Source organism: Anomaloglossus baeobatrachus, chromosome 3 (assembly GCF_048569485.1).
Source record: "Anomaloglossus baeobatrachus isolate aAnoBae1 chromosome 3, aAnoBae1.hap1, whole genome shotgun sequence".
Classification (NCBI taxonomy): domain Eukaryota; kingdom Metazoa; phylum Chordata; class Amphibia; order Anura; family Aromobatidae; genus Anomaloglossus; species Anomaloglossus baeobatrachus.
The window spans coordinates 659903905-659928965 of record NC_134355.1 but is presented as its reverse complement, the minus strand read 5'-3'; the positions used below and the strand labels follow the sequence as shown (position 1 = coordinate 659928965).

Genomic DNA, 25061 nt, shown 5'->3' with positions numbered 1-25061 from the left:
TTGATATGTTATATGTAACCAGGCCATTGGACTTAATGGCTGGTTGAAGATGTCACTTTAGTTTCATTGAAAGAAACGAACTGCCGGGCTACTGGACTTGTAGTAGCCGAAAATGTAATTAGTTGCACCCGTTGTGCCCCCTACCAGAATTATGGGGGATTTGCCAAGCCGTGCAATAGACTGGAAGTGCACACTTAGGGTTTTCTTTATAAGAAGTTCGCAACGTTCATGATAAGTGCCTCCCATAAAGGGAAGAAATGTTTTACTGTTTTATGTTATTGCATACAAAAATGTTTTTGCAGTTTCCCCACATGTTTTTGTTGTTTTTCAGCCCGAGGACGTGCTGGGATTTGCTGTGGGGGAGTGTGGCGCCCCTGAGGCTTCCGTCGCCACAGGTCATTGCACCCCACCAGCGGTGTGATGCCCATTCTGGGAGAGGAAGAGAGTGAACTCCGGTCCCCTGGTAAATCCACACTACACCCATTGTTAGGGACACACAGGACCAGGGAAAGTGGCAGGCAACCCTCCCATGCTGCATGCTGGGAGGGGCCGTAAGACCCATCCCTGCTCCCATAGGTTACAGCTTAGCAACTGGGGAGGTGGGAGGAGCCACGGAGAGCAGACAGAGATAGGAAGGTCAAGTTTAGTCAGTTAGCTCGGGGAGTGAGAGAGTGAAGAGTGAGCATGTAGTTGGAGGAGAAGAACGAAAGAAAGGAGGGAGGAGGAGGCCTGCTGGAGGCAGGCAAGGAGGAGAAAGAACAGAAGGAAAGAAAGGGTCGCAGGGCCGCGGGTAGTCCTGTAGGTACCACGAGCAGTCCTTGTTGGGTACCGAAGCCGAGGGCCCAGAGGCGCTACGAGTAGCTGCAGGCTGCGGTGGCCTGCTCCACATTGACATCGGTGGAGTGATTAAGCTGCGACAGGGGACGGTCCCTAGAGACTGGAGGAGTGCAAAGACAATCTCCAAACAGTAAAAACCGAGGCCCAGGGACGTTGCAAGCTCCCAGGGCCAGAACCCATAGCAGACCTTCAGAAAAGGGGTAATCAGCCGACAGGTGACCCCCCAGCCTGGAGGCTGTAGTGGAGGCCAAGCCAGGGCCATCCAAACTCGGGCAAGGCTAGTGAAGACAGCAGAGAAGGAGACACTAAGAGAGAGGGTACCGGATTTCACACTCGGAATCACCCAGAAGACGGAGGTCCCTGACAGCGGTCCCAGCAGTCCAAGGGTCTTGCCTGCCCTGACAAGAACTGTGAGTAAAGAACTTGAACTGCACCTCTGAAGTTGCCTCAGTTATTTCATCTGCATAGACATTCACAAGCACCAACTGTGCCCCGGGCATTGCTCCACCTGTGGGGAGCAGTACTACCATTGCTGCCATAACATCATCCCGGAGGCCTCACACAGCAGCGGCGGCTTATTAGCCGCATACCACAGGTGGCGTCACGAACACAAACTTTAACTTAAGCCACATATTCAACTGACACCCACCAGGGCCACGGAGCCGGGCCCAGCCACCACTGACTACCACCGGACTAGTCCGGCCCGGCACCGGGTGTCCCATAGCCCTGGGGTGGGCGAGTCAACTTTTGGCGTCACGAACAGGATTTCGTGCCCGGTCCCACCGGGTACTGTGCGCCTGAAGAACCGTGTGACAGACTGTGTACTTTACTGAGAAACCGCCGCCATTAGCGCTGCTGAGAGCGGGAAGAAGGGGGGCGTGCAAGAAGAAAGGGCGCGAAGAGAAGCCCCGCCCCCTTGTCCAAGAAAAGCGCGCGAAGCGGTGCCCGCCATAGAAAGCGGAAGAAAAGGAAGCGGCGACCAAATAAGCTGGCCGGCTGGCAGAAAAAGCTTAAACGCCCGACCAACAGATAAAGAAAAAGAAAATGTACCTGATACTAAGTGGAGCAGTGCCGGCCGTGATGGGGTGGGCGCCAGTCTGGCACCAGTTGCTAGTACAGCCTCCGGCCCCGCCTCCGAGAAGGAAAAGGGAGCAGCCGAGTGGCGTGGTCGAGCACTCGAGCAGTGTTCCAGGCAGCATTTCCCAGGTCGGAAGCATGGCGGAGGAGCTGCAGCGAGGTGCACCAGGGACCGGAGGAGAGGATCCCGAGCTGGACCTGCTGAGAGAGGAAGTGCGAGTCCTGGCCCGGAGGCTGAGCAGCGTGGAGGTGGAAGCGGACCGGCAGAGAGAGACACCGCTGATACCGGAAGGCCTGGGCCGGTGGATGGATGCCGCGGAACAGCAAAAGGGTGAGCTAACTGAAACCCCGACCCGTCCGGACCCATGGCCCCGCCACGCGCCCCTGACCGGTCACTTCACCGACCCCCTGGCCTCCCCCGCCGGACCCGCTGACGCCCGGTGGGGCACCGGAGGCCTGCCTGAGACCCCCGCAGACGGAGCCTGGGGAGGGGTGGACCCTGAATCACTAGTGGGCCCCCTGCCGAGTCCCCCTGTGAGCCTTCTGGGAATGGCATCCCCGGGAGTGAACTGGGACGCGGCGCCCATAGAAACCAAGGGACTGCAGCGGCCGCTGCGCCCCAAGGAAACTCCCCTGGCCAACGAGCTGACGTGCCGGAGGCTGGTGGTCGAGTACCAGCGGGAGCGGGAACTCCGGGAAGAGAAAAGAAGGGCCCGAGAAGTCGCCAATCTGGCCTCCAAGGAAGAGGTCAGGAAGGCCCTGAAGAGAACTGAGTGCCCGGTGAAACGGGGCACCGTAGTCGGTTTCCGGCAGAAAGGTGGCTGGGGCTTCATCCGGGAGCCTGGCCTGGGCAAGGATGTGTTTGTAGCCCGGAGAGACATTGAGGAGCACCTGCCCAGAGGCCACCCAGGGCGCGACGCCAAGCCGGGTGATGAGGTGGAGTATACCCGGCTGATGGGGGACCGCGGGTGGTATGCGCTGCATGTGCACATTGTGCAGGAAGAAGCGGCCCCAGAAGAGCCAGAGTGGCGCCGCACAGCACAAGAGCGCAGCATCTCCCCAAGCAGCAGCGCCACCTCAAGACGGACCCAGGCCGCAGAACATTGCAGCCGGCCTGCAACAGTTACCCAGGAGACGCAGACCAGGATCTCCATGGCGCGTGTGATGCAGGGTGCCCGGCCAAAGCAGGGCCCTAGAGACCACAGCAATAGCCCCCTGCAGACAAGCAGGCCTCTGCAGCAGCGCCGTGCAACGCCTACAGGCAGCCCCACTCCAACCCAGGCTGCAGGACAGCGCAGAAGGTCAGGGACCAGTGCTCAAGGGACCCAGACGATGATCTCATCAGCGTACCTGCTGCCAGGAGCCATGCCGGAGTGGGATCCTGACATCTATCCTCGAGAGTAAGGAAGATGAAGAGCTGCCAAGTTGTACATAGCCCCTCATTCTTTTTGAAGAAGTCCCTCGTGTTTTGCCCCTGATTCTTTTCGAAGATGACACCCTTTCCTACTGTGCTGCCCCTGATTCTTTTTGAAGACGTCACCCCCCCATGTTATGTGTTACCGGGCCACTGAACTGGAATGTGGGCCCCGGTGAAAGTGTATGTGTCATGTCCTGCCAGGCCACTGGACTTAGTGGCTGGTATGTTGTTGATATGTTATATGTAACCAGGCCATTGGACTTAATGGCTGGTTGAAGATGTCACTTTAGTTTGATTGAAAGAAACGAACTGCCGGGCTACTGGACTTGTAGTAGCCGAAAATGTAATTAGTTGCACCCGTTGTGCCCCCTACCAGAATTATGGGGGATTTGCCAAGCCGTGCAATAGACTGGAAGTGCACACTTAGGGTTTTCTTTATAAGAAGTTCGCAACGTTCATGATAAGTGCCTCCCATAAAGGGAAGAAATGTTTTACTGTTTTATGTTATTGCATACAAAAATGTTTTTGCAGTTTCCCCACATGTTTTTGTTGTTTTTCAGCCCGAGGACGTGCTGGGATTTGCTGTGGGGGAGTGTGGCGCCCCTGAGGCTTCCGTCGCCACAGGTCATTGCACCCCACCAGCGGTGTGATGCCCATTCTGGGAGAGGAAGAGAGTGAACTCCGGTCCCCTGGTAAATCCACACTACACCCATTGTTAGGGACACACAGGACCAGGGAAAGTGGCAGGCAACCCTCCCATGCTGCATGCTGGGAGGGGCCGTAAGACCCATCCCTGCTCCCATAGGTTACAGCTTAGCAACTGGGGAGGTGGGAGGAGCCACGGAGAGCAGACAGAGATAGGAAGGTCAAGTTTAGTCAGTTAGCTCGGGGAGTGAGAGAGTGAAGAGTGAGCATGTAGTTGGAGGAGAAGAACGAAAGAAAGGAGGGAGGAGGAGGCCTGCTGGAGGCAGGCAAGGAGGAGAAAGAACAGAAGGAAAGAAAGGGTCACAGGGCCGCGGGTAGTCCTGTAGGTACCACGAGCAGTCCTTGTTGGGTACCGAAGCCGAGGGCCCAGAGGCGCTACGAGTAGCTGCAGGCTGCGGTGGCCTGCTCCACATTGACATCGGTGGAGTGATTAAGCTGCGACAGGGGACGGTCCCTAGAGACTGGAGGAGTGCAAAGACAATCTCCAAACAGTAAAAACCGAGGCCCAGGGACGTTGCAAGCTCCCAGGGCCAGAACCCATAGCAGACCTTCAGAAAAGGGGTAATCAGCCGACAGGTGACCCCCCAGCCTGGAGGCTGTAGTGGAGGCCAAGCCAGGGCCATCCAAACTCGGGCAAGGCTAGTGAAGACAGCAGAGAAGGAGACACTAAGAGAGAGGGTACCGGATTTCACACTCGGAATCACCCAGAAGACGGAGGTCCCTGACAGCGGTCCCAGCAGTCCAAGGGTCTTGCCTGCCCTGACAAGAACTGTGAGTAAAGAACTTGAACTGCACCTCTGAAGTTGCCTCAGTTATTTCATCTGCATAGACATTCACAAGCACCAACTGTGCCCCGGGCATTGCTCCACCTGTGGGGAGCAGTACTACCATTGCTGCCATAACATCATCCCGGAGGCCTCACACAGCAGCGGCGGCTTATTAGCCGCATACCACAGGTGGCGTCACGAACACAAACTTTAACTTAAGCCACATATTCAACTGACACCCACCAGGGCCACGGAGCTGGGCCCAGCCACCACTGGCTACCACCGGACTAGTCCGGCCCGGCACCGGGTGTCCCATAGCCCTGGGGTGGGCGAGTCATTTCCACTAATTGGGCCACACACACCCCACTTGACTGGCATCAGTTGACCCAATTTTCAAGATGAAAAAGATGCTTTGCATGAAGCACTCTCAAAAATGCGCGTGCCTTTCGCCTCCCCTGGCTGACCCAGGGGAAGAAAAGTCCTCTGAGAGCCATGATTTGTTCATTTTGGTTCTTTTAGAAACACAGCGAGGGGACTCCAACCACAGTCTCCCTCGTTTCCACTAATTGGGCCACACACACCCCACTTGACTGGCATCAGTTGACCCAATTTTCAAGATGAAAAAGATGCTTTGCATGAAGCACTCTCAAAAATACGCGTGCCTTTCGCCTCCCCTGGCTGACCCAGGGGAAGAAAAGTCCTCTGAGAGCCATGTCCACATTGTCGTCAGTGGACAGACGCGTGTGCTTATCTGCCAGCAGACCCCCAGCAGAACTGAAGACAGGTTCTGAGAGAACGCTGGCTGCAGGACACGACAAGATCCCCAAGGCGTACGTGGCAAGCTCAGGCAATTTATCCAGATTGGAAGCCTAAAATGAGCAGGGCTCAAGTTGCACAGTAATGGCATCGATGTTTCCTTGCATATACTCATATATCTGTGTGTCCTCCTCTTTTTCCTTGTCCAGGTCTTTTGTTTTCGCATGAGTATATGTCCTTGTCACTTTCCCATGTGTTTGTGTTGTGTTGTGAGTTGTTTGTCACCTTTTGGACACCTTTGAGGATGTTTTCTAGGTGTTTTTCTGTGTTTGTGATTGCCTGCCATTGTTTCCTATGCAGTTCGAGTTCGGTTCGTCGAACGTTCTACGAGCCGAACTCGAACGGGAGCTCCGTTCGGCGAACCGACCTCGAGCCGAACCGCGACCGGTTCGCTCATCTCTAGTCTTTATTGTTATTTGTTGTTTATGTCTGTGTGGAAATTATCTGATTTTAAGTAAAATAAAATTTAAGTTTTAGGGGTTTTCCTCTTTGGTCTTCATGCTTATCACCCCTGATATATATTGTTTTTGGTTGTTTGGACTTATTTCATGAGGGCAATACTCTGGAATGGAAGGGCACAAAAGAAAAAGAAGAAATGTTCCAGAATCAGTGGAGCGGCATCGATTGTAGGAGACATTCTGTTTAAATAAAAATAATCCAGTGAAAGGTCTTCTTTAAAGGGAACCTTTCAGGTTCCATAAGCGTTCTAGTCTACAAGCAGGGTGATGTGTGGCCTAGAAACCCCTTCCTACACATCCCTGTGTTGTAATATTGTATAATGTATAAAAAAACATTTTATTACTTATATGTTCCCTATGTAAATTATCAGAGGCTCTAGTCATCTGGGCATCGCATCGCTCTGTGGGCGTGATACCATGGATTTACATGAGCGACGTCACCGTCAACTCCTTAAGATCCCACGCGTGCGATCTTGCCATTCCCGCAGCCTTGTTTTCCGGGTGCTTGCATGTCGGCTTCAGATGCGCACTGAGCATGCTCAAAAGACTTCTGCGGTCCTGACCATGCGTAGAGCGCCTCTGAAGCTGGCAAGTAAACACCCAAATAACAAGGCTGCAGGAATGGCAAGCTCGCACGCGTGGGATCTTAAAGAGATGACGGTGACGTTGCTCATGTAAATCCATGGTATCATGCCCACAGGGGCGTGATACCACGGAAAACATACAAACGCCTACAGGGAGAAGTGATGCACAGGATGCTAGAGCCTCTGATCATATACAAAGGGAGCACGTAAGGTATAAAACATTTTTTATACATTCATATTACACAATATTACATAGTTACATATAGTTACATAGTTACATAGTTACTAAGGTTGAAAAAAGACCTAGGTCCATCTAGTTCAACCTTCCTCCACCAGTTCTACATTTGGTCACAAAGTCAAATATAACCAACAATGTTGTGTGCACTGAGGAAATCATCCAGCCCTTTTTTGAAAGCTGTTATAGTATCTGCCATTACTATCTCTTGTGGTAGGGCATTCCACAGTCTGACTGCTCTAACTGTAAAGCACCCTTTTCTATTTAGCTGTCAGAATCGCTTTTCTTCTGTGGCGCCCTGGACAAGCCAGGGGCCACAGGTAACAACACACACCCCCACCCCCACCCCCAGCAGTTCACACAGACATCCCCAGTGAGACCTGATTTCTTACCTCTGGTTCAGACAGACACACCAGGTGGGCAGAGTTAAGGAGATGGGCATGCCCACCGAGGAGTCTGGCTGGCCTGAGGGAGGAAACTAGAGCAGACAAGTCCAGGCGGAGAAGGAGAGAGGAGGTCTGCAGGGAGGCAGACGTAGACTGGGGCCTAGGTTGGAGCCTAGGGCCCTCGTGCAGCAGTCAGGCAGATGGTAGTGGCCGTCTGCGAGAGCCGGGAAGACAGTCTGGTGGAACCGTAGGTAGCCGGGGCTGGGCGGTGGCCCACCGGTACCGAACCGGGGAGCCAGCTGGAAACCGGAGCGCAGGAGGAGCGTACGGAAGGTGCAGGAAAGGACTTACATTACCAACCTGGGGTCAGGGGAAAAACACCGCAGCCGTCTGTGGGACCCGTCCATCCAGCCGTTTGTTTGACCAGAGACTCTGTGTGAATTACTGGCTGAGTGAGTACCACCGTGCCGTGCGGCACAGCGCTGCCCCCGCGACCCTGCACCTCGACAGGCCCCGCAACCCACCTGCCAACCATCCCTACCCCATCACTGGGCCCCAGGACAACCAACCCCCTACCCACGGAGGGGAGAACTAACATCAAAGCTGCTCAGCGGTGGTGTCACAACTTCACCACAACCGTGGGTGGCATCACGGACAATATCAAATCCCCACAATCAAAACCCCCCTTTTCACTCACGGGCGAGGAACGCCGCTCGAGTCCCCGGGATCCGGCCCACCGCTCGAGCCACCACCGAGCAGCACAGCCGGACCCAAGCAGTGGGAGAGTGCAGCATCCCCTCCTCCGCCCGCGACAATTCCACTCGCAGTGAATGCCCCCTGGTCCTTAGTATTGTCTTTGGAAGAAATAAGTCATGTGCCAGTCCTTTATATTGACCACACATGTATTTATACATATAAATGAGATCTCCTCTGAGACGTCTTTTTTCTAAGCTAAACATATCTAACTTTTTCAACCTGTCATCATATGGGCGGCCTCCATTCCTTGTAATAGTCTAGTTGCCTGCCTTTGAACTGACTCTAACTTCTGAATGTTCTTTTTAAAATGTGGAGCCCAAAACTGGATCCTAAATTCCAGATGTGGCCTTACAAGTGATTTATAGAGGGGTAACAATACGTTGGGATCACGGGATCTAATCTCTCTTTTTATACACCCTAGAATCTTGTTTGCTTTTGCAGCTGCTGCTTGACATTGAGTGCTGCTGCTCAGCTTATTTGTAATGAGAATACCCAAGTCCTTCTCCTGTTCTGTAGTCCCGAGTTTACTTCCATTTAATGTATATGCAGTTATAGGATTACTCCGTCCTAGGTGCATTACTTTACATTTATCAACATTAAATCTCATTTGCCAAGTATCTGCCCATTCTGACATCTTATCCAGATCTTTTTGTAATATTATACTATCAAGGTCAGTTTTTAATATCCTACATAGTTTGGTGTCATCAGCAAAGACTGACACTTTACTATCAATCCCATCCACAAGGTCATTAATAAAGAGATTAAAAATAATCAGTCCTAGCACAGATCCCTGCGGCCCCCCACTGCTGACTATTGCCCATTTAGAGAATGTAGCATTTATGACTACTCTTTGTTTCCTATCTTTTAGCCAATTCCTTACCCAGTTGCATATAGTTTCCCCTAGTCCTTGCTACTGGAGCTTTAGTATAAGGCTGTTATGTGGTACAGTATCAAATGCCTTTGCAAAGTCCAAATAAATCACATCAGCTGCATTACCAATATCCAGGTTTGCACTTACCCCCTCATAGAACCCCAACAGGTTGGTTAGACACGACTTATCTTTCATGAATCCATGCTGTCTGTCAGTTATTATATTATTTTCTGCATCATATTTTTGTATGTCATCCCTTAAAATGCCCTCAAAAATGTTGCATACTACCGATGTCAGGCTTACTGGACGGTAGTTGCCTGGATCTACCCTTTTACCTTTCTTAAATATCGGTACCACATCAGCAATTCTCCAATCCTGAGGCACCAACCCTGTTACAAGTGAGTCTAAAAAGATGAGAGACAGCGGTCTGTCACTTACGGAGCTCAATTTCCTCAATATTCGTGGATGAATGCCATCTGGCCCTGGGGATTTGTCAATGTTTAATTTACTCAGACGTAGGCGTACTTCTTCTTGTGTTAAATTAATTATATCGGGTGGTGAACTTTGATTTTTCACTTGTTGAATGATTCCTGGAACAGTCAGTTCCTTGGTGAACACAGAAGAGAAATGCCTATTTAATATCTCAGTCTTTTGTTTGTCCTCTATAACTAACTTGTTATTATATTTTAAGGGGCCAATACTATCCTTTGTTTTCCTTTTGGCATTAATGTATTTATAAAAGATTTTGGGATTTATTTTAATGTCATTGGCGATTTTTGTTTCAGTAGCTAGTTTTGCTTGTTTGATTTCTTTTTTTGCATTTCCTATTGATATCTTTATACTCCTGAAATGCTATTTCTGTATTATCAGCCTTCAAGATTTTAAACACCCTTTGTTTTTGTTTTATTATACTTTGTACAGTCTTATTTATCCATAGTGGTTTCTTTTTATTCCGGGCAGGGCCGGATTATAGGCGGGGCAGGCGGGGCTTCAGCCCCGGGGCCCCCACCAAAAGAGCTTCTAAGGGGGCCCCCACCACCAGGGCCATACTTGCCACCCGTCAGCAATTTTTTTTCTTTTTTTCACACCCGCTCCCCCTCCGTAAAGACAGTCTAAATCAGCTGTGTTTTCGGGGGGGGGGGGGGGGTAGCACCTACATTTATTTGTATCTGCGTCTCTAAGACGCAAAAACAGACTGCGGGCGCAGGATGCTGATTGACCTCGGAAGTACCATCGCCTGTACTTCCGGGGTCAGAGGTGTGCCTGCTCCCTGCTCTGCTGCGGCGTCCAGTGCTGCGGACGTCACAGCAGGACGCCGCGGACGTCACAGCAGGACGCCGCGGACGTCACAGCAGGACACCGCGGAGGAGAAGACCCACGCTCGCGGCCGCGGAGGAGAAGACCCACGCTCGCGGCCGCGGAGGAGAAGACCCACGCTCGCGGCCGCGGAGGAGAAGACCCACGCTCGCGGCCGCGGAGGAGAAGACCCACGCGCGCGGCCACGGAGGAAAAGACCCACGCGCGCGGCCGCGGAGGAGAAGACCCACGCCACGGCCAGGAGAGGAGACTAACCGGAGCAGGAGGATGGCCGTGGCACCGGAACAGCAGCAGGAGGATGGCGGCCTATACCGGAGCAGCAGGAGGATGGCATCAGAGCAGGTAGGGGCAGAGCTGAAGAAAGATCTGTGGTGTGATGCAGAGCTGTGTGGGTGAAGCAGAGCTGTGTGGGTGAAGCAGAGCTGAAGAAAGATGTGTGGTGTGAAGCAGAGCTGTGTTTGTGTGTGTGTGTGAAGCAGAGCTGTGTGTGTGTGTGTGTATGTGAGTGCGTGTGAAGCAGAGCTGTGTGTGTGTGTGAAGCAGAGCTGAAGAAAGATGCGTGGTGTGAAGCAGAGCTGTGTGTGTGTGTGAAGCAGAGCTGTGTGTGTGTGTGTGAAGCAGAGCTGTGTGTGTGTGTGTGAAGCAGAGCTGTGTGTGTGTGTGTGTGTGTGAAGCAGAGCTGTGTGTGTGTGTGTGTGAAGCAGAGCTGTGTGTGTGTGTGTGAAGCAGAGCTGTGTGTGTGTTTGAAGCAGAGCCATGTGTGTGTGAAGCAGAGCTGTGTGTGTGTGTGCGTGTGTGTGTGTGAAGCAGAGCCGTGTGTGTGTGTGTGTGAAGCAGAGCCGTGTGTGTGTGTGTGCGTGTGTGAAGCAGAGCTGTGTGTGTGTGTGTGTGAAGCAGAGCCGTGTGTGTGTGTGTGTGTGTGTGAGTGCGTGTGAAGCAGAGCTGTGTGTGTGTGTGTGTGAAGCAGAGCTGTGTGTGTGTGAAGCAGAGCTGAAGAAAGATGCGTGGTGTGAAGCAGAGCTGTGTGTGTGCGTGTGTGAAGCAGAGCTGTGTGTGTGTGTGTGCGTGTGTGAAGCAGAGCTGTGTGTGTGTGTGTGTGTGTGTGAAGCAGAGCTGTGTGTGTGTGAAGCAGAGCTGTGTGTGTGTGTGTGTGAAGCAGAGCTGTGTGTGTGAAGCAGAGCTGAAGAAAGATGTGTGGTGTGAAGCAGAGCTGTGTGTGTGTGTGTGTGTGTGTGTGTAAGTGAAGCAGAGCTGTGTGTGTGTGTGTGTGTGTGAAGCAGAGCTGAAGAGAGATGTGTGGTGTGAAGCAGAGCTGTGTGTGTGTGTGTGTGAAGCAGAGCTGTGTGTGTGTGTGTGTGTGAAGCAGAGCTGTGTGTGTGTGTGTGTGTGTGTGTGTGAAGCAGAGCTGAAGAAAGATGTGTGGTGTGAAGCAGAGCTGTGTGTGTGAGAAGCAGAGCTGTGTGTGTGAAGCAGAGCTGAAGAAAGATGTGTGGTGTGAAGCAGAGGTGTGTGTGTGTGTGTGAGTGTGTGTGAAGCAGAGATGTGTGTGTGTGTGAAGCAGAGCTGTGTGTGTGTGTGAAGCAGAGCTGTGTGTGTGTGAAGCAGAGCTGAAGAAAGATGTGTGGTGTGAAGCAGAGCTGTGTGTGTGTGTGTGTGAAGCAGAGCTGTGTGTGTGTGTGTGTGTGTGTGTGTGAAGCAGAGCTGTGTGTGTGTATGAAGCAGAGCTGTGTGTGTGTATATATGAATCAGAGCAGTCTATGCGGCACCCCAGAACTATATGGGTCCCCCAGAGCGCTAAGCCACCCATCCCAGTAATGTGTACTCCACCAGAGCTGTTTGCCTCTCCAGTAACGTCTATGCCCCCCCCCAGTAATGTCTATGCCCCCTGCCCCTCCTGTAATGTATATATTGTAGGCCCCAGCCCCTCCTGTGATGTATATACAGCAGTGCTGTGTCAGTGTGCATGGTGTGTAGTCATGTCAGTTAGTGATGGCCATCATGCAACACAGCCATATGTCCTGGAGGAGCTGGAAACAAGCGGGGGAGGTGAGTGAGGCTGCTTGTGACTTCTCCATATTAACACCTGTAATGCATCTGTGTCTGCATGTATGTCAGTGTATATGACTGTGCATATATTTGTCTGTTTAAATGTATTTTTGTGAATTTGTCTTCAAATATGTATATGTACGTATATGCCTGTATGTGTATGTGCGTGTCTGTGTGTGGATGGGGCCCCCTGAGACTCAACCGGGGACCACAAAAACCTGGAGCCGTCCCTGGCTGCCTTAACATTGGGATCAATTAAAAATATGTGAGTAACTCTACTTTCTGTGTATAAGTGACGGCTGTGAGTGATCCTGGACTGTGTCTGTATTGTACTGTGTATAAGTGACGGCTGTGAGTGATCCTGGACTGTATCTGTATTGTACTGTGTGTATAAGGCCCGTTTCACACGTCAGTGAAAAACACTGAAGTTTTTCACTGGCGTGTAAAACACGCACATGTCCCTGCGTGTGCCGAAAATCACGGCACACGTGGGTTGTCTAAGTGCAATCCGGGCTCCGTTCTCCGTGGCCCGTGATTGCACTTAGAGATTCACTCACCTGCGCCCGCTCCCGCTGTCCATGGTGCTGATCGCTCCCGCGGTGCAGCATCCGGTCGGCGGTGACCCCTGCAGGAGCTGCTTCCGGGTCGGCTGTGTCGCGCATAATGAATATGCGCGACAGTAATCAGCCGGCACAGAAGCAGCAGGGAGAACGGGCTGCAGAGGACATCGCTGGACGCTGGGTGAGTTAAAATGTTTATTATTTTAAAAGCACGTTTTTTTCTGGCACGTGTTTCACGGACCACACCACTGCGTGGTCCGTAGAACATCAGTGATGCCAGAAAAAAATGGACATGTCTCCGTGCAGCAATCACGCACACGCGGGTACGCCGCACGGAGACACGTGCAGTGACAAATCACTGACGTGTGAGCAGACCCATTCATTATAATGGGTCTGCGTATGTCAGTGATTCTGGTACGTTTAAAAAAAAGCACAAACGTACCAGAATCACTGACGTGTGAAAGGGGCCTAAGTGACGGCTGTGAGTGATCCTGGACTGTATCTGTATTGTACTGTGTGTATAAGTGACGGCTGTGAGTGATCCTGGACTGTATCTGTATTGTAGTACTGTAAATCTGAATGTGGCAGAACAGGGTAAGATACATGTTCATTGGATTTATATCTAAATGCTACAGTTTGTGCTCTACTGTTATGGCTAAAAATGTTAACGTTTATGGGGCCCCCACCAGATTCTCTGCCCAGGGGCCCCCACCAACCTTAATCCGGCCCTGATTCCGGGACATTTTATTACCAGAGGGTATACGTTTTTTACAGGACTCTAGCAGTATATCCTTAAACTTTCCCCATTTATGTTCAGTATCCCCAGTTACCATGACTTTGTCCCAATCTACACCTTTAAGCTCTTCCCTTAATTTGTTGAAATCAGCTTTCCTAAAATTCCAGGTTTTAGCATTTCCCCTTTGAAATGTTCTATTGAATATTACGTTGAAGCTTACCATATTATGATCGCTGGTGCCCAAGTGCTCCCGAACCTGTAGATCTGAAATTGTATCCGGTCTATTTGACAGGACCAAATCTAGCAAATTATCTCCCCTCGTCGATTCATCTACCATCTGAGAGAGGAAATGGTCTTGAATAGTAGATAAGAACTTACAGCTTTTAGCAGAACCAGAAGATTCTATGTTCCACCGTATGTCTGGATAGTTGAAATCCCCCATAATAAGAACACGATTATTATTATTAGCTGCCTTTTCAATTTGTTCCAGCATTTCACCCTCTATTTGTTCAGGTATGCTAGGAGGCTTATAGCAAACTCCAATTAGCATTTTTCCATTATTCCCCTCCCCATGTACATTTACCCATACTGACTCTACATTGTTGCAGTTCCCCCAAATGTCATCATTCAACACAGGTTTTAGGTTAGATTTGATAAATATACACACCCCACCACCTCTTTTGTCTTTCCTGTCCCTCCTAAATGTACTATAACCCTGTATGTTTGTCACCCAGTCATGGCTTTCATCCAGCCAGGTTTCCGTAATGCCGACCACATCATAATCCATGGTTGACATAAGAGTCTCCAATTCATTCATTTTGTTTGCAAGACTTCTTGCATTTGCCAGTAGACATTTAATCCTATTAACACCTTTATTACTCCTAGCCTCCCTACGTTCCTTGTATGTCCCTCCCCCCAGATCCTAGTTTAAAAGCTCCTCCATCCGTCTGACCATTTTCTCCCCCAGCACAGCTGCACCCTCCCCATTGAGGTGCAGACCGTCCCTACCGTAGAGCCTGTAGCCGACTGAGAAGTCAGCCCAGTTCTCCATGAACCCGAACCCTTCCTTCCTGCACCAATTTCTAAGCCACGTATTTATCTCCCTAAGCTCCTGCTGTCTTTCTAGTGACGCTCGTGGCACCGGTAGTATTTCTGAAAACAACACAGGGATGGGTAGGAAGGGGTTACTAGGTCACACATCACCCTGTTTGTAGGTTAGAACACATATGGGACCTGACAGGTTCCCTTTAACGTGCATATTGTGCTGAATAAAATCTCAATAGACCTTTATCTTTTGCTGATTCAGTGCGTCCAACGGCCATGGCCACAAATGGCTGACAGAGAAATGTCTCAACGTGGCTTAAATATGTTATATCATGGGCATTTTTTGCTCAGTGACTTAGTAAAATATTATCAAAGACCAGAAATGTACCCCTCTCCATCCTCCCAGACAACCACTATTACCAAACGCCTTATCTTATTATTTTACCTCTTTTTGTTGGACCAGAAAGTAATCTACAAAAGTTTGTGGGTCATTGTCATCCAGTTGATTCCTTGTTTTTGTGACCATGTCTCTAATTATGGAATATAGCTCATCAGTGATTTTTAAGACGGTTTTGTGACTTCCTGGAAGCCAGCGCAACAGGGATGGATATGCGTTGTACAACTGTGGAGCGAAATATAAATGAAGCCATTACATATACAGTGCCCAGCATAAATGAGTACACCTCAACATATTTGTCAGAAGACCTTTCAGATTCAACATTTTCTACCGGATACCATATTAGAAGATACTCCCAAAAATGTGGACTATTAACTTCAAAAAAAATTTGTTAATTTGCATATTTAAAATAGCAATTTTCCTAACAAATTTATTAATGACCATGTTACAAAAATAAGTACCCCCCAAAAGAAAGTCTAAGCAGTAAAGCTAACGTTTAGACTATCTAAGGTTGCAACCACAGGTCAATCTAATTTTTCATTAAAGGGAACCTGTCACCGTTTTTTTGGCATATAAGCTGTGGCCACCACCACCTGGTTATTATATACAGCATTCTAACATGCTGTATATAAGAGCCCAGGCCGCCATGCAGAACATAAAAAACACTTTATAATACTCACCTAATGGTCGTGTGTCGCCCAGCTGCAGCAGTCACCTCAGGGACTCCACTCCACATTCGGGGATGCCACAGGGTCTCCACTGGATTATCTCTGGCCACAGGTATGTCAAGTTTATTTACATTAAACACAGGAGCTGTGGAAATAAAGCGCAATAGGGTCTTACCCTTATAGGTACAGGGCACGGGTAGGGGGAGCAATACTACTCACCAAATGTAGTTGTGAAAGTCACAACTACTTATAATCGCATGTAGAAGTAGACCACGGCAGCGGCAACCCAAGCGGCTGATAACAGAGAGAGGTATAGAAATAGGGTTTCTAAAAGCCGCGCCAATGATCACAGCCAGGACATCAGATTAATGTGACTTTATTGCAGCATCGGTCTACGCGTTTCAGGAGCTCTGCCCCCTTCCTCAGGACCATAGAAAAGACAACATCAAATCCCTTTGATTTGATGTTGTCTTTTCTATGGTCCTGAGGAAGGGGGCAGAGCTCCTGAAACGCGTAGACCGATGCTGCAATAAAGTCACATTAATCTGATGTCCTGGCTGTGATCATTGGCGCGGCTTTTAGAAACCCTATTTCTATACCTCTCTCTGTTATAAGTTTATTTACATGGGAGTCGTGACGCCACTCACGGTTTGCGGTCAGGGTTATGGTTGACCGCCACTGCAGTTTTAACGAGCGTCTGGGGCTGGTGGAATCTGCAGTGGGATGGTGTGGCCTCCCGTGAGTGAGGCTGGCCCCAGGGGCTCGGGTGTGTGGAACAACAGGTCGCAGAATAACTCAGTCGCAGTCCAGAAAGTCTTTCAACCTGTTTACTCACGTTCAGCTGGTTTTGTGAAGTAACCCGGGCAATGCTGAGGTAAACCAGGAGAGAACCAGGTATCCTTTAGACTGGCATAAGGGTAACCATTAGCTCACCTTCCTAGCGCTTCTTGTTTCGGACAACCCCTGACTTAAAGTACCGTGGGATTCATCGAGGGAAGTCACTTCTGCCTTTTCTCCCCTTTATTGCCAGTTTGCTGGCAGCGTGGACCAAGGCAGATGGCTCCAGGTTCGATCCTCCTTATGGGACCCTCGTTGCTGCTGATGCTCGGACTCTGTTTTGGTTGGTGAGAAACCTCTAGTCCCTCCACCTGCAGGATTTAGCAGACCACTAAATAGATGTCTGTCTCTAGGGACCTGTTCCCCTTGCGTACCTTGTTACCAGGAGTCCCCGTACTCAACTGCCTGTCCTCTCTTCAGGTGTCTTTCAGGCTGACTGTGTGGCAACCGTTCTCCCCCACCAGCGGCTACTACACGTGCAGGGTCTGACTAGCATGTCCGCTCTCCTGGGTCTCCACTATCAGACAGGCTCTCCTCTCCTTCTCCTTTTCTGACTGCCACTGAAACCATAGCTCCCAGCCTCTCTACCGCACCCCTTGATTGGATGTGGAGGCACGCCCCCTCTTGGGTCTGCCCAGGGGTCCCCTCAAAGGTGTGTGAGACCTGGTCACTATGTGTCTGTGCGTACCCTATTCCAGCCTTCAGGATTACTTGTCAGTACTGACCCGGCATGGGTGCAGTACCTAGTGGCGCCTGACCAGGTCAGGGGCGCCACATTCACCCCTAGTTATCACCAGCATGTCCTCAGGCTGCAAAAACAAGAAACTTTTTAATACAACTTTTCCCACACAGAGGAGTAATTAAAAATATACCAGGTACCATTCCACCACCACCCACCACCCATAAGTCCTGAACCCACCCAGCAACTTCCAGGAGGCAGGTCACTGGTCCCTTTGGTGACCAGGTCAGGGGCGCCACAGTCTTGCTGCAGTGGAGTTGGGTCATATGGGCGTCTCCATTGTCTGGTGCCGGCGCCGCCTCTTTTGGTCATCTTCGTCCTCCTTCTTCTGTAGCCGGGGTGCATGACACGTCTACATCATCCACACTCACCGGCATTGAGGTCTTGAGCAGGTGAGTGTATATGAAGTAGGGCGCGTCATGCACACAGGCTTCAGAAGGACGAAGATGGCCGAAAGAGTAGGCGCCAGCACCAGACAACGGAGACGCCCATATGGCCCAACTCCACTGCAGAGCGACCATTAGGTGAGTATTATAAAGTGTTTTTTATGTTCTACACAGCGGCCTGGGCTCTTATATACAGCATGTTAGAATGCTGTATATGAGAGCCCGCTGGTGGTGGCCGAAGCTTATATGCTAAAAAATCTGTGAGAGGTTCCCTTTAAAAGGGTTGTTTAAGACTATTTATTTTTTTTACAATGGACCTAACAACTAACAGGCAGGTTGTTGCTAACTTCCGACAATCATAGGACTCTGACTTGTGCCAGCGGTTCTAAGATTATCGCTGATGTCGCATTGACAGAGTAGCTGCTTCTCTTCCAGGTCACTATGTTGATGAGACATGATTGTCAACATCATGCTGACTGAAAGCAAGCGCACCTGCTGACAAATTGCAAGAAACTGGCTGTCAATCAGCATGGCGTTGTCCCATCAATGGAACAACTAGGAACCGTGACCGCTCTGAGCCAGCACTGGGTAGAACAGGCAGATAGCAGCTAACTGCCTGCATGTTCTTAAGCCCATAGTAAAAAAAAAATAAAAATATCCTGGATAATTAATTTAAACAGGTGTCTAGCAGACAGTTGACTGAACAAAAGAGTTACTTAAAGAAATTCCCTTCCCATTTCATGGTGTCAGCAATGGTACCACAAGGAAGAGAAATGTCACAATACCTGAGAAAGAAAGTAGTTCCTTTATACAAAAAAAGATTACAGTTAGAAGACCAACAAATCTTTACTTATCCATCAGAATATTGGAGCAAAAGGGATACAAAAATAGAAGAACAAAGATGGAACTGCAACCACCAAGCCGAACACAGAAGTTACCATTTAAGCAGGAGCATCTTCTGATGAGAAGAGTTGAAATAAACAACATGCAAGTTCACGGCAATTATCTAAATAAGTAGAAAGTCGAATCAGGTAGTTTCAAAATACGAAATACACAGCAGAAACGGCATTCATAGGAGTCACATAAGAAGTAATCAGCCAATGCTGCCTACAATTTGTCAGGGCCTATGCTGAAAAACATGAAGAGTACTGGGGCTGTATACTCCAGTGCAATGAGACCAAAACAAATGTCTTTTGAACATATGGCTTCAAACCAAATGGCGTTAATGGTTAGGAATAATATATATATATATATATATATATATATATATACTGTATATATATATATATATATATATATATACACCGTATTTTTTGCTTTATAAGACGCACTTTTGTACCCCCAAATTTTGGGGGAAAGTAGGGGGTGCGTCTTAAAATCCAAATATACGGGGGGGGGGGTGTATATATATATATATATATATATATATATATATATATACATACAAAGCAGGGTCCAGGGGAGGTGGGGGCAGCTCTGGAGCGGTGCTGGACGCTGGTGAAAGCTACAGGAGGGAGCCTTTGATCTCCTGCTCCCGCTCATATAATATGCACTGCCGCTGTCCATCACTGTGGTGTTGAAAGCGCACCGCGGCGATGGGCTGGGGCAGCGGCACATATTATATCTGCCTGCGCCCTCCTTTGATGGCACATGATCCCCCTGTGTTAGATATGGCCCCCATAATGCTGCCCATAGTAAAATAAAAAAAGCTTTACTTACCTCCAGCGCTGATCTCCCGGTGTCTCTGCTGCCGCTGTCTGTGATCAGGCACGCAGAGATGATATCACTCTGCTGTGCCGATCACATGACCGGCACTGAGAACCAGGAAGTGGAGGTAGAGCAGCAGCACGGAGGGAGACACGAGGAGGGACAGCGCTGAGAAGGTAAGGAAAGAGTGTTTTATTTTACTATGGGCAGCAGCATGGGTGCCATATCTAACACAGGGGAGGTGTGCGATCTATAGTGGCCATGGGCAGCAGCATGCGTGCCATATCTAACACAGGGGAGGTGTGCGATCTATAGTGGCCATGGGCAGCAGCATGGGTGCCATATCTAACACAGGGGAGGTGTGCGATCTATAGCGGCCATGGGCAGCAGTATGGGTACCATATCTAACACAGGGGAGGTGTGCCATCTATAGTGGCAATGGGCAGCAGTATGGGGGCCATGTCTAACACAGGGGAGGTGTGCCATCTATAGTGACCAATTGGCAGCAGTATGGGTGCCATATCTAAAACAGGGGAGGTGTGCCATCTATAGGGGCCATGGGCAGCACACATGGGGACCATATCTAACACAGGGGAGGTGTGCCATCTATAGGGGCCATGAGCAGCACAGGGGGATGTGTGCAATCCATAGGGGGCCATGGGCAGCACAGGGGGACATGTGCCATCCATAGGAGACCTGTGCCAGCTGTAGGAGACGTGTGCCATCCATAGGAGATCTGTGCCAGCTGTAGGAGGCATGTGTCATCCATAGGAGACCTGTGCCAGATGTAGGAGATGTGTGCCATCTATAGGAGACCTGTGCCAGCTGTAGGGGACATGTGCCAGCAATAGGGGATATGTGTCATCAATGGGGGACATGTGGCATCACTGGGGGACGTGTCCCAGCACAAGGGGGCTATATTCAATATAAGGGGGCCATATCCAGATTAAGGGGGCTAATTTTAGGATGGGGGGCTATGAGGGACATATACCCTATATGATTTGTTAGACGGACACTGGCATTATAAGATGGACCCCATTTAACATTAAAAAAAAAATTCTCTTTTCCTTCACCAAATTTGGGGATGCGTCTAATAATCAGGTGCGTCTACAGTGATCCCGTGCTGATTTTGTAAGTTTGCCCTCTGACAAAACCATGAATGCTACTGTAGTTAAATTTAAGAGTAAAAGATAGAATGTCCAAAATAAAATCCAGAAAATCACATTGTATACATTATATAAATTTGTTTGCATTAAGGACATGATCCTCTACCAACCTTTAAGAGTTCTGCCTTCTACAGACACCTAGACGTTCATAATCAACTCGTTAACTGCATTAAAGACGGTTGTCTTAAATTGTCACGTGTATAAAAGACTCCTGCCAACAGACTCAATTAATCAGACTCTAACCTCTACAACATGGGCAAGACCAAAGAGCATTCTAAGGATGTCAGGGACAAGATCATAGACCTGCACAAGGCTGGAATGGGCTACAAAACCATAAGTAAGACGCTGGGTGAGAAGGAGACAACTGTTGGTGCAATAGTAAGAAAATGGTAGAAATACAAAGAGTGTCAATTGGTATCGATCTTGGGCTCCACACAAAATCTCACCTCGTGGAAAATCCAGGATCATGGGGAAGGTGAGAGATCAGCCTAAAACTTCATGGGGGAACTTTTTAATGATTTCAAGGCAGCTGGGACCACTGTCACCAAGAAAACCAATGGTAACACATTATGCTGTAATGGAATTAAATTCTGCAGTGTCCGCAAAGTTCCACTGCTCAAGAGGGTACATGTAAAGCCGGCCCATCTGAAGTTTGCCAGTGAACACCTGGATGATTCTGAGAGTGATTGGGAGAAGGTGCTGTGGTCAGATAAGACAAAAATTAAGCTCTTTGGCCTAAACTCAGCTTGTCATGTTTGGAGGAAGAGAAATGCTGCCTATAACCAAAGAACACCATCCCCACTGTCAAGCATGGAGGTGGAAACATTATGTTTTGGAGTGTTTCTCTGCTAAGGGCACAGGACTACATCACCGCATCAATGGGACAATGGACGGAGCCATGTACCATAAAATTCTGAGTGGCAACCTCCTTCCCTCTGCCAGGACATTAAAAATGGGTCATGGCTGGGTCTTCCAGCACAACAATGACCCAAAACATACAGCCAAGGCAACAAAGTAGTGGCTCAAAAAGATGCACATTAAGGTCATGGAGTTGCCTAGCCAGTCTCCAGACCTTAATTCCATAGAAAACTTATGGAGGGAGCTGAAGCTCCGAGTTACCAAGCAACAGCCTCAAAATCTTAATGATTTAAGCCTACTTTACACGTTATGATTTCGCATACGATATCGTATGCGATCATAACCGCCCCCATCGTATGTGCGGCATGTTCAATTTGTTGAACGTGTCGCACAAACGAGTAACCTTCCTGGAGTGTAAGGGACGTTCGGCGTCACATCGACGTCACACAGCAGCCGGCCAATCGAAGCGGAGGGGCGGAGATGAGCGGGACGTAAACATCCCACCCACTTCCTTCCTTCCGCATTGTCGGCCGGGAGCCGCAGGACGCAGGTAAGATCTGTTCATCATTCCCGGGGTGTCACACACTGCGATGTGTGCTGCCCTGGGTATGATGAACAATCTGACGTTCAATTCATGAAAAATGAACGACGTGCGTGCGATGAACGTTTTAACGTTCAATCGCAATCGCACGTACCTGTCACACACTAAAATGTACCTTACGATGCCGGATGTGCGTCACTTACGACGTGACCCCGCCGACACATCGTAAGATATATTGCAGTGTGTAAAGCGGCCTTTACAGATGATCTGCAAAGAGGAGTGGAGCAAAATTCCTTCTGACCTGTGCACAAACCTCATCATCAACTACAAAAAATGTCTGACTGCTGTGCTGCCAACAAGGGTTTTGTCACCAAGTATTAAGTCTTGTTTGTCAGAGGGATCTAATACTTATTTCTCTCTGTAAAATGCAAATAAATGTATATAATTTATACAATGTGATTTTCTGTATTTTATTTTGGATATTCTATCTCTCACTGTTAAAATTAACATACCCTTAAAATTATCGACTGTTCATGTCTTTATCAGTGGCAAACTTACAAAATCAGCAAGGGTTCAAATAAATATTTCCTTCACTGTATATATAGAGCCTACAGTGAAACATGGTGGTGGCAGTGTCCTTTTGTGTTGCTGTATAAGCTCTACTGGTGCCTGGGGCTATCTTTCATTGATAATTTTATGACTTCACAGACGTACTACTGTACAATGTGTCAAGCTCCCGGTGTACCGGCACCGCTTCCTACCCACTGGTCCGGTCTCACCATCACGACACCGCTCCTTACCCACTGATCCGGTCCACGTACCCACCGATCACGGCCGCTGCTCCCACTCGTGCTTCCCTGCGTCCTTTCCCCGGCCTCCTGTGTTTGCCTCTGGCTCCTAGGCTCAAGCATATGTATAGGGCGGGGCCGCGCCCACTTTCCTTGTCTTATAGGCCGAGCACTCCTGAAACAGGATATAGCTGATACAGGTGCAGGGTATATAAGACTTCCCTTTCCATGTGGGCGGCACCTGTTCAATGTGTTACTTTAGCTAGGTGTTCAGGTCTCCTAGTGCCTTGTCTCTCTTTAACCCTGTCTCTTTCGTAGAGCCAGTCCTGCCACCTCTACCTGGTCCTGACTGCGGATTACCCAGGAAGTCTCCCGGTGACTGTTGGCTCTGCATCTCACCACCTTCCATCAGCCTGAACCCGTTTCCGATCCCCGACTTCACCTGGTGACCTCAGTCTTCTCGTCTAGCTGGGTCCAGAGTCTGCCTGCTGTTCCTACCCGGCACTTGAACCTGGTCCCCGTCTTCTGCCCAGCCTCCGGAGTTCCGTGTACCCAGAGATATCCGTATACCAGTTCCCTGAAGGACGTTGATCCTGTACCACTAGTGCTCCGGCTACCGTGCATCTAGGCCCTCTGGTGGGGTGATCGGACAGTCCCTGTACAGGGGTTAGCTCCGGGTTGCCTCACTGGGGGAGTCCGGTGCATGGCCCAGAGGATCCACCACCAGGACGTTACAGATTGAACAGGCCATGGATTCCGCCGGAGCACAAATGTCTGAACTGGCTGAACTGCGCTAGGAACTGGTGCGACAGCGTGAGACCCTGACCCGCATACTGAATTTCTTGACGTCTGTGGACCACCGTTTGTGTACATTACAGACCACAGCCGCGTCCTCATCGACGCAAACAACCACGACTGCAGCCGCCTCTGTCTCCCCCTCGGCGTCGCAACTCCGCCTAGGTGCTCCGCCTCATAATGCTGGGGACCGCAAGACCTGTAGAGGTTTTCTGACTCAATGCTCTCTACACTTCGAGTTGCTTCCACATCTCATTGTCTCTGATTGAGCAAAGGTGGCCTTTCTGATGTCCCACCTGGAAGGCGAAGCATTGGCCTGGATAAATCTTTTGTGGGAGAATGAGGACCCAGTGACTACCGACATACTGGAATTCCTTCAGGCCTCCGTAGCCCCTTTGATGAACCAGGATGCACCACCGCGCTCATCTCCTCGCTCCTCCGGCTATGCCAAGGAACACTAACGGTTAGCCAGTACGCCATCCAGTTCCGTACGCTTGCCTCTGAGTTAGGATGGAACAACGAGGTATTGACGGCAGCCTTTTGGGAGGGCCTCTCCGGCCGCATCAAGGATAAATTAGCCGGTCGTGATGTTCCTCGTACCTTGGAGGCTTTGGTCTCTCTAGCGACCCGAATTGATCTTCGTTTTCAGAAATGATCCAAGGAAGTATCCCGGGAGATGCGACCAATCCATCACACCTCCACTCTGCAGAGGTCTACCGTTCCCCCGCCACTGCCATCCTGCGATTCTACTCCCGAACCTATGCAAATAGACCGTCTGGGACTTGCCGAGCAACACCGAGCGAAGCGGCTCGCCCTAGGTCGGTGCTTCTACTGTGGAAGCGGTACACACCTGCTTCACTCTTGCCCTGAGAGACCGGGAAAACCCCAAGTCCTAGGGTTGGTGGGAGACGCCACCCTAGGTACTGGAATCCCCTCAGTCCCGGTTACACAGACTGTCCAGGTGACGATGGAGAAGACCCGGTTCACGGCAGAGGCTCACATTGATTCAGGAGCAGCGGGCAATTTCACCCAACAGACTACAGTGAACCGATATCGGATACCTGTCACCCCGCTTGCTATGCCCCTCAGGCTCGCCTCCGTGAACGGAAAACCCTTATCCGAACCCGTGTTGTTTAGGACCAAACCCGTGGAACTCCATGTAGGCACTTAGCGTATCGAAAAGATTGCTTTATATGTTCTCCCGAAGATGGCTCACGCAATCCTGCTGGGTCTGCCCTGGTTACGACTCCATGAACCCGGTGTTAGTTGGCGCTCTGGAGAGATCACTTGTTGGGGCCCGTTGTGCCATGACAACTGTCTACAGTCATGGCCAAAAGTTTTGAAAATGCTACAAATATTAATTTTTACAAAGTCTACTGCTTAAGTTTTTCTAATGGCATTTTGCATATACTCCAGAATGTCATAAAGAGTGATCAGCTTAACAGCAATTACTTGCAAAGTCAATATTGGCTAAGAAAATTAACTTTAACCCCCAAAACACATTTCAACATCATTGCATTCCTGCCTTAAAAGGAGCAGCTAACATTGTTTTAGTGATTGTTCCATT

General features: G+C 49.7%; 1 protein-coding gene across 2 annotated transcripts in view; it reads right to left on the bottom strand.

Annotated features, from left to right (window-relative positions):
- The window catches only part of LOC142296993 (cytochrome P450 2K4-like), a 206169-nt gene that overhangs the window by 108456 nt on the left and 72652 nt on the right, over window positions 1-25061 (bottom strand). For both annotated transcript variants that reach the window (XM_075341190.1, XM_075341191.1), the window contains one exon: window positions 15058-15234. In XM_075341190.1, the coding sequence (XP_075197305.1) occupies window positions 15058-15234 (177 nt within the window). The remainder of the gene's footprint in view (window positions 1-15057; window positions 15235-25061) is intronic.